Source organism: Mizuhopecten yessoensis, unplaced genomic scaffold, assembly GCF_002113885.1.
Source record: "Mizuhopecten yessoensis strain PY_sf001 unplaced genomic scaffold, ASM211388v2 scaffold8183, whole genome shotgun sequence".
Taxonomy (NCBI): domain Eukaryota; kingdom Metazoa; phylum Mollusca; class Bivalvia; order Pectinida; family Pectinidae; genus Mizuhopecten; species Mizuhopecten yessoensis.
Window position 1 is genome coordinate 304987 of NW_018407420.1, and position 10802 is coordinate 315788.

Genomic DNA, 10802 nt, shown 5'->3' on the forward strand with positions numbered 1-10802 from the left:
TTTAGCAAAATAAAATAGGACAAGAACATTTGTCAGAAACTTATATAACACCAAATTAAATTGAAGCTAATTCGATCACACGAGACAAGATCATTCAAGAGATTATATTTTTTCAATTGAAAACTGAAATGTTTTCAAGACTTTATAAATGAAAACAGAATACTTAGACATAATTTTTGGGTTAAAAAAATAATTGTTTGAGGTTTCACTAAGAACTGTTTAATTAAAAGAGCTGTGCAAGTCTGTATTTACCAACCATGGTGGTGGACAGATGAAATGTACTTTTCAGAGATCTTAAGTAAATATTGTTGTCTAGGAATCGCTTTTTATCTTATTGACAGTTGTGTCTTTCATTAAAAATAACTGCAAGCAATAAAAGTCATTAATATTGCTATAGCTCACATAACTGTGATCCTGTTTCCTTAGAAAGCACATTAAGAAAAAAAATAATTAAAAAATCAAAATGAAGAGATAATTACTTCACAAAGGATCTAATCTTTAACTTAAACAAGGAGGGGACTTCAATGTCTTCACAAAATTTCAGGTGGTTATGTAACTATTTTTCTTCCAATGGAAAACTGACTCTGAATGACGGATCTACTTTATGTCTATTTAGCATTAGAATTTTATTCAGTGTAAGTAATTATTACACAAAGTTTCTCTTCCAATAGATACCAGTTTGTAACTTTTATATTTTAATATTGATGAAAGCAATGTCTCCAGCAACAAATTGACCTCACCACCTCACCAAATCACAAAAACTGCCTCGTTCTTATAATTGAAGACAAAATTGTACAAACTCTAATACGATAGAGGTGAATACTGCACAAATCCCAATATGACTAAAAGGCAAATATTGGACCAACACAAACTTGACCAAGAGGTGAATATTGGACCAAAACAAACCTGACCAGAGGTGAATATTGGACCAACACAAACCTGACCAAGAGGTGAATATTGGAGAAAAATGGATGTCACATCATGTATCTTAGGTGGCAAAGTCCTGTTCTGATTGCAGTAACATTAGTACAGAAAGGTGTGACTTACCCGAGGATGTCACATGAAGGTTGCGGTGTCCATCGGGAGGGGAATAGGGTTCCGAGTCTGGGGGACTGTCTGGCAACCTGCAACAAAGAAATCGGTCGGTGTTTTGTTATATTACAGTACAGATTTTTTGGTCTCCTTTAATAAACAAACATCAGGTTTTATATTTTCATGTATTCATCATTTCAAATAGTTTGATATAATCAAATCACTCCTCTTCAGAAGTTTGTTTTTACCAGAACTATGTTAGTTAAATAATTGTATAAATAAATCTCTAAATACTCCCAACAGGCATTGAAACAATCTCTGAATGTCTTGTGTGAGTATTTATAACACTCTCTGAATATCAGTCTTCATATATGTATGATCTCTGAATGTCTTGTATGGGTATTTATAATCTCTGACTATCATTCTTTATGTATACATATCATCTCTGAATGTCTTGTATGGGTGTTTATAATCTCTGAATGTCATCCTTTATGTATATCTAATCTCTGAATGTCTCTCGACCTGTAGGTATCTATAATTATATTTGAATGTCTTTTGTGGGTATCTATAATAAACTCTGAATGTTACCCCTGTAGGTATCTATAATTATATTTGAATGTCTTTTTTGGGTATCTATAATAATCTCTGAATGTTACCCCTGTAGGTTTTTATAATTATATTTGAATGTCTTTTTTGGGTATCTATAATAATCTCTGAATGATACCCCTGTAGGTATCTACAGTTATATTTGAATGTCTTTTGTTGGTATCTATAATAATCTCTGAATGTTACCACTGTAGGTATCTATAATTATATTTGAATGTCTTTTGTGGGTATCTATAATAAACTCTGAATGTTACCCCTGTAGGTATCTATAATTATATTTGAATGTCTTTTTATAAACATTCAACTCCCCCACGCACATTAATTAAAATCCTGGCCGCCAACACAAGAGTGATTAATCTACCAGTAAGTTGAAATAACTTGTTTCATAATTGTTGTAAAATAAATGAAATTTTTATTAAAAAATGTCAATGTCTCTATATTAAAGTATAAAGGAGAGTAAAAACTAGAGTGTAAGGATAGGTTATTCAATATCCCTAAATTAAGACACATTTATTTCTAAATTGATTAAACAAATAAAAAGATAACTTTTGTGAGGAGAAATGGAAAATTTAACTTTACAGAAATATTGAGTAGAAAAAAGATGATCCTGAATTCATATTAAACACAGTTTATTAGTTGTAGAAATTGAATAGGAATCCGTTTGTAACCTACTAAGTACACTGAACAAATCCAGCTAACCACATCTACACTCAACAAATCAATCATTGTCTGCTAAATGATGTCCTCTGTGATATCCAACAACCATATTTTGTTTTGGTGACTTTCCAAATCCCCTGACACCATAACCCACAAATCAAACAATTTGCTATTCTGAGTGACCCGAAGTCTGGCTATTTATAAAGTTTCAGCACTGAAAACGTGCTCCGTGGTACTGAATGTAAGTCACTGGGGTACGTAACAAACACCTCAATACATACAGTTGTAACAGTTTCCCCACAGTTACGATATTTACGTTTCTTGAAAGAAAAGATTGAACATATTTACAAGAATTTAATTGGATCAGGAATGAGATCAAATTGTTTTATTTTCATTTTTTTTTTTATTAAAATTATTATTTCAAAAAATCTTCTGAATTCTTCAGTGACTGCAAAACAAACAGCTCATTAACTGTAGACGTTTGTTTCACACAATTATAATATTTCTTCTTTTAATCATGTTTTATATTTACAAGAATTTAAATTAGATCAGGAATAAGAATTCGATCAGATTGTGTTTGAAGTTTTTATTCATAAAATTAATATTTAAAACAATCTTTGAATGTTTTGGCGGCTGTAAAACCATCGACTCATTTACAAAGAGTTGTAGACATTTTCCTCAAAAAAGTTATAATATTTCTTCTTCTAAATTATTTGTCATATTTACAAGAATTTGAAATAAGATCAGGAATAAGAATTAGATCAGATTATTTCTTAAGATTTTATTTATTGAATTCATATTTGAAACAATCCTTTGAACTCATTTAAAAAATAGGACAGACAGACGCAAATCAGCGGGTCCTATACAAGGGCTTTTAGGCTCGAATCGCAAGCGGGATCTATGTATTTGAGTCTGATGAAAAGGACATTTAGGTACTGTACCAGAAAAAACCTATCTATAAGTATCTATAAGTATCTATAAGTGTAAACATTTATTACGATGCAGTACGTTTCTTGTTTTTGACGCATCAATTTGTTATTGCCAGTTGTATTTTTATGTACAAGTAGAAATATATCACACACATAGCGTTTACATTTAGTGCTAGTTATATTATAAACATTGGCTCACAAAATTATTGAAGCTCGGCTAGATAAGTACTAGGGCTAGTACTCGGCTAGATAAGTACTAGGGACAAACGAAAGTCTTTATAACCCTGAAATTGACGATAATGAACGTATCTGTCATCGGGATGTCAGCATAGTTGATCTGGGTATATACCCTGTATGTAGGCATACTGCCTGTGTCCAGTATCATTATTGTTTTTAAATTATCATGGGCAAAAAAAATTAATTTAGAATGACGTACACTAATTTTAAAACATACGTTTCTTGGGAATATACCCAGTAAAATATTTTAAAAACTTTAATTAGGTGATGCAAGTCTGTCCATGTATATTAATTAAGATTCAAATGTTCATCAAGTCCAGCCATCAGAAATAAATGCTACTAGTATTTTATTTTATACTGTAAAATAATGAAAAGGCATTGGTAATTTGAAATAATTTCTGCTTAATCTTCAGCTCAGTTCGGGGGCAATAATATCAAGGAAAATTGAATTAAATTAAAATTGAATTAATATCTTATTATCACATTGATTTAAACTTACATTAAACCAAGAATAGCATATTTTATTATATAATACTGTCATAATCTATTTCAATAGTTATCAAATTTTAACCATAATTAATGTTCTTTAATGACTATATAAAGATTGTTAAACTTTTATCACTTGAAGCATATCCATTTTGTGATATGAAATTATGTTAATTAATCAGAATTTATTTTGAACAAGTTTCATAAACAATAATGTAACTTAAATAGCTAAATGATATAATATTATAAATTAATTCTTAAAAAATTGAAAATACTACTCAAAAGATATTGTCATAAAACATTTACAATACTGATCAACTGAAAAGAAAAATATACTTAAGTAGTTCAATTTGCCGTGATTCTAATTTTAATTAAATTTAAAATAGAAATACTTTCTGATTGTTCATGTTTTTAAAAGACAAAAATAACACTTGTCCTAATCTAGATTGACAGTTTATGCTAGCAATATATAAACAAAAGTGCAAAACATTTCAAAAACGTCTGTTGAAATCAGCATGAAATTAATGGAAAATGGGAAACACTTTTAGAGACATTTACATTAATAATGTAAATTCCCATAAAAATTATATTTTATATTTACTCCAATTCTTCAACAGAAAACCATTAAAATTATTTATTTAAATATGGTAATTTCTAAATATACAATTGATGAAAAACCATTGTTGAAATTATTTTCTCACATTTCGATTTTTGCCCGCAGTTTTACTAGTTAAATGTAACATGTAAAATTAAACTTTTTGAGACAGACTGTTTGTAATTTTCTTTATGATTTTTTAGCCAAATTAAAAGATGTTTATATTTTTATAAAATTCATTGAAATATTAGAATGATCTAACAGAGTGCATTGTTCCTCAAAAGAAATATCGCTATAAATTGCAGCAATTCTTAAAGCGTAACAGTATACTGTCCTCTGTGTATTACCGCATATTCATACCGATGACAAAAAATAACATCCTTGTTTCAAATTTTGTTCCTGTTTACGGATAAATTTGTTTGGATATATAATAACACAGAAGCCAAGAATGTAACAATTTTCCAGATGATACCAAAACATGTAACGGATAAACATCCATATTTTTATCAATATTATTAATATCATGAAATATTATTTCATATTTAATACTGTGGTGTTATTGCAACATATTGATAACCTGATCTGTTTTATAGAATTCTGTTAAGTCAAACAAATCAGACATATCTTGGTGTACTAGTTAGTTAACATCGAATACGATGATTGGAACAAAGTCAAAAATGATCCAGATACAATGATATTCAACTGGAGTTAAAACAGTATTCGACTAATACTTTAATTAAACCAGACTTCATGGTATAACAGCTGAGATATTAACAATGAAAAGATAAATGTTCTCACATCTCACTAACTAAACAATTACACTTTTGATTTAATTCAATGACATGAAGTAGTGCTAGTTGTTAATTTTTTATTTTCATTTATAAACTAATAGACATGATTTTATTACTTAACAGGAAGAAATCATACCATTTCTAATTTAGATAATTTTCAATGCAGAAAGTGGGGTTTCCTTATAATTATTTACATCAATTTATTTCACGAATAATTTTGATAACATAAATAATATTTTTAAAAGCAATATTGTATGCTGTAAGATATATGTAGGCATACCAATGTGATGTATTTTGACTTAATACTGTTAAATTCTATAATACATTAAATTTCAAAATGTTTAAAAAAAAAATAAAAACAACCCTGCATTACATTAACAATTAACCTAACAAACAATAATAAAAAAATATATAGTCATTTTCCAGCCGTTTTATCACTTCAAAAAAAATAATAATTCAAGTACGATTAAAATGTTGAAGAACAAAGTGCATTTAAAAATTGTGCAATACTGTCAACAGTGCTTAAATTGATAATCAACTCAAGGAAAAAATTCATAGGAAATGAATCATAAAATAAATAGAAGAAAAAATTCCACAAGATATAATAATGTATAAGTATAAGGTAAATAATCAATATAGAAATAAAATGTAAAAATACAGACAAATTGATTAATCAGCTGTTCCACATGAGGTGAGAATTAGAATCATAGCTCAATCAAGTCCAACGACCATGGCAGATTTTAAGGTACAGCATTAGGTAAAAGAGAATTGACGTGAGAGTATATAAGCCAATAATCTGTGAAGCGCCACTTACGATCACAACAACGTGAAACTTACAGAAGATACTCGAGTGTGCTGGTACGATATGCCACAGGTATAGCCTACTGCCTTGTAGTGTTCAAAGATGGTGTCTGCTTGTAATGGGGCCGAGCAAATAAACTGGCCTTATACGTCACGCCTCACAAACTCAATACAGTGGCCAGGCAGTTAGATCCGCCCTTACCCAAACCACTCAAATTTCTTTCTTTTTCTGTCGACATATCTACGAGAATTATCAAACGGTAATGGTATTTTATTGAATCTTTCAAAAGGAAACACATCAGATACAGGAATTAGTATCTTAAGGCCAGAAGCTGTAAATTTTTACAAATAAATTTCAATAAAGTATATTTCGATACCACTGTGTACCAGTGTACATCAATATTTCAAAACTGAAATCTAAAAACATCTATCAAAACAAGCAATCTAAATTAATGTTTTTGAAAGCATGATTGAATTAGAAGCATACCTGGCTAATGACCTTTAAGAGTGACCTTATGACCTTTAGCTTAAGGGTAACCTTATGACCTTTAGTCTAAGCATTTAATACTTAATGACACATTTCTTGTTTTAAAAAAACCCTTATCTAAATGACTTTGACCTTTGACCTTCAAACATTTAAGATTTTTGTTATGTCTTGATAAACAAGCGTATTTAGTATCGGGATATCCCATTCTCAATTTTGAATATTTTTGATTTTTTTTTGCAGCTTTGTAAACTTGACCTCTGATATTCTGCCTCTAGACACCTTCTGTATGTCAAACAGTCAAGGTGACAATTGACCTTGACCTTCAGTCCCTACAGCATCTTTTATCTTGTAATTAGTGGAAGCATATGAATTCTATTAATTAATTTGGAAGAAATAGAAATTTCAAAAAACTTTCACCAACTTTTACAATATGACATTGACACTGACCTTTGACCTCGGTTAAACAATATGACCTTGTGACATTGACCTTCGACCTTGGTTTTATCCCACTCATAACTTTGAGAAATATTGAGGTTATAAAATTGTGTTATGAAGTGAACACTGGAAAAGGCAAATATTAATACATGTACCACCATCTGTATGTGTGACTGATAGAGGCATACATATATTTTTTGATAATTTGATATCATTTTCAATCCTTATTTTAAATTCTTTTCAAGACTGTCATTTTTTCTAACATGTTTTTTAATATCAACATTGACACTTAAAAAAAAAGTTGTATTGCACTTCATCAACAATGGAAATTATAAAATATGTTGTGGATGGAAATATTGTGAAAATTGGTTTTATTTGGAATATTGTGTCTTTAAAATATAAAATCTGCTTAAAATTCCATCAATCATTGCTATAACCATATTTCAGTATTTCAGAATTGAATGTCGCAAGTATTGGGTTAAAACTAAAATGAGGCAATACATGTTTCCCTAATACAGGACTTGATGTAGTAGGCATTAATAATTGTTCTACTTATAAGATATGTGTGGATAAAACTGTATGGAAGCAATTGTCCCTGATTACTGGCGGATTATGAATGATAATTAACTAAAACACCATTTTTCTCTCTAAACAATGGTTTTATTTGGTAATTAATGGTTCTATTAGAATAATTAGTCCTTAATTTATTCACCCCCTTAGACACATTTGAACTGCTCCAACTCAAAGGTTGGAATAGTTCATAATGAAATTTCAGGGGTGAATGAGTAAAAATGTCTCCAGAAAGATAAAACTTGAAGAATAATATCTTTTAATTAGCTCTAACTTCAGTTTTCGGTTGTGTCATGGTTACGACAGGTATGTCCATGACAGGTAAGAGTAAATACTCTTTAAGAGAACCTTTAATTACAAGGACAGTGTATACCAAGGCCAGATGACACAACATCAAAGGCTGAGCTCTATGTCATCAATGAGTGTGTTCTTTGTCATCAAAGAGGGAGTATTGTGTCAGCAACAAACGTGTATTAGGTCACAGCCCTTAGATGTCTTTGTCAGGAAAAATTCTAAATTGCTATTTGTTTGATTTATGTTCAAATATTAGACCTTCATCCATAGCACTCATTTCATCAAGCTAGATATTACTGGTTCAATATTTTTTCTCTCTCAACAAAGGTTCAAATTGGTGGTTTTTAAGGCTCATAATTGTGAATTGTGAATTCAAGGAATAAAACTTCAGGACTTAACCCTTTCGCCCCTATGTAACCTTAGTAGACTCTACCATGCATTGATATGGATGAGTCTATTATGGTCTACAGTGGTGAAAGGGTTAAACAGATTATCTTTCCTTTTAATTAAGCTTTTAATGATAATGGTACAGTTAATCTTTTGATCAGTCCTACATTTTTTTTTACCTGTGTAAATTGTCGAAAGTATTGACAGCATTTCAGTTCTCTAAAGCAGCACACAACTTTTCAATTTGCAGTATACTGCATATTACAATCAAAATTATCATTCAATTTGCATTCTATGGACTAATGTATACAAATTCAACTTTAAATTTGCCATCTATAAACATCTAAATTGAAATTTAAAGCTAACTCCTTAGTTTTTTAATGATTCTTAGTCAATCAGGAGTATCCTGAGGATTGGATTTCCAAGCTCACACAGCAACATGTTGTTAACGATCCAATCAGAGAGAAGGTATCTACTTTAAACCACCCCAACAGCCAGTCTTATCATGCGTGCACGGCTCATTTGTCACAGCCAATCAGGGAGGGTATTACATAATCTGTAAAATTTTGTGCCGATAATTATGTGGCTCATGTTTTGTAACCTAAATGTTCAGATTTCACCATAGCTGCTCAGAAATCAGTGTAAATGCTTTCACCACTGTAGACCATAATGGACTCATCCAGATCAATGCATGGTAGAGTTTACTAAAGTTACAAAGGGGTGAAAGGGTTAAAGAAGAGCAATGATATTCTATCGGACAGCTGTCTCTGACAGCCTCTGATAGACTACTGTCATCTTTATCATCTCAAGTTTAAAAGCTGAAAGTCCCAGGTACGGTAATAATGGAACAAGAACCTGAAGCTTTCAAAGTCAATCGTAACCTGACTTGAAGCCGATCAGACCACACATGGTTACTAGTAAATTGTACATGCATTGCCTATGAAAGTGTCAATGTGGCCCGTATTCACGAAATTGTTCACATACTCATGCAAGCACAGATTCTGTGCTCAAACCGACTTTCTTGTAATTTGCTTAAATTGTATTTGCTGGGGTTAAAAGTGTTAACATTTGAAAAAAATGGCTTTATATGTTCCCTAAAATTCCTCCATACCATTGGCAAAATGCAATTTTTTATTACGTTATCACTGAAAAAAGAAAATGAGCATGAGAATGGTTTCTGAAATATGAACCCAGTTGTTGTAGACTTGAAAGCCAATCGGAAATGGTGTTACATGTTGTATAACAGGTTAGATTTTCAGAACCAATCAAGTGAGATGATTGTTGTAAGGCAAACAGCCAATCAAATCACCATATTCAGCTTTATCATTGCCTCTCTAACTTATCATCATAAACAATGTAGATATAAACTTATCATCATAAACAATGTAGATATAAACTTTGTTTTACAACAATGGCAAAACAAGTTTTAATAACTTATATCAATCACTCGTTTGCACAAAGGAGGTCTTAATGTGGGAGGAAACCGGAGTACCCTAGCTGAGGAAACCCACGTGGTCGGGCAGATGACCCCACACCTTTTCACGCCAGATTGGGGGATCTAACCCCAGCCGCCTTGGTGAAAGGCAAGTTTGCTATCCACTGCGCCCCCCGACCGCTCATAACAATGTATAGGGCGACACATTGAATTGGATGCAAGATATATTCGGTACTTTGATGAAGATACATTTCTTGCTTCGTAATTAATTGACAAGCATTTTTAGTACTTACGGATGCATGGCTGGGTTGTCGTAGCCTCCTTGTCCATCCATCGAAGTGATGGGGGGACACGAGTAATGCATGTTATGCATGTGGCCATTCATGACCCCATTGGAGGTGGTACAGGGCGCTGCCAGAGACACAGTCTTACTGGGGTAGCAAAGGTCCGGTGGCTGTTGACACACCTGCGGGCGCCCTGTGTTGCTGTACGCCATTGCAGGAATGACTTCATCTGGCAGGCATCTGGCAAAAAAAAGTAAAATGTTTATGACTTTACTGTCATAAATGTCCCTTCAAAGAAAATGTATGAAAAACAAGGCAAAGTATTGCATAGAAACCCTAAACTTGAATGTTAGGACAAACCATAGTCCTGAATGTTAGGACAAACCATGGTCCCGAATGTTAGGACAACCCATAGTCCCGAATGTTAGGACAAACCTTTATCCCCCCAAGGTAAGGACAAGCCATAGTCCTAAATGTTAGGACAAACCATTGTCCCGAATGTTAGGACAAACCTTTATCCCCCCAAGGTAAGGACAAGCCATAGTCCTAAATGTTAGGACAAACCATTATCCCACCAATGTTAGGACAAGCCAGAGTCCTAAATGTTAGGACAAACCATTGTCCCGAATGTTAGGACAAACCATTATCCCACCAATGTTAGGACAAGCCATAGTCCTAAATGTTAGGACAAACCATAGTCCTGAATGTTAGGTCAAACCATAGTCCTGAATGTTAGGACAAACCATAGTCCTGAATGTTAGGACAAACCATAGTCC

The 10802-nt window shown here is 32.0% G+C and overlaps 1 protein-coding gene across 4 annotated transcripts in view; it reads right to left on the reverse strand.

Moving 5' to 3' along the window:
* LOC110455248 (myelin regulatory factor-like) overlaps window positions 1-10802 on the reverse strand; it is a 119961-nt gene that overhangs the window by 42401 nt on the left and 66758 nt on the right. For 3 of the 4 annotated variants that reach the window (XM_021505252.1, XM_021505250.1, XM_021505251.1), the window contains 2 exons: window positions 10036-10266; window positions 1048-1124 (listed from right to left, as the gene is read on the reverse strand). In XM_021505252.1, the coding sequence (XP_021360927.1) occupies window positions 1048-1124; window positions 10036-10266 (308 nt within the window). Of the gene's footprint in view, window positions 1-1047; window positions 1125-6170; window positions 6255-10035; window positions 10267-10802 lie in introns of those variants that run through there. The other variant, XM_021505254.1, reaches the window with a different exon arrangement.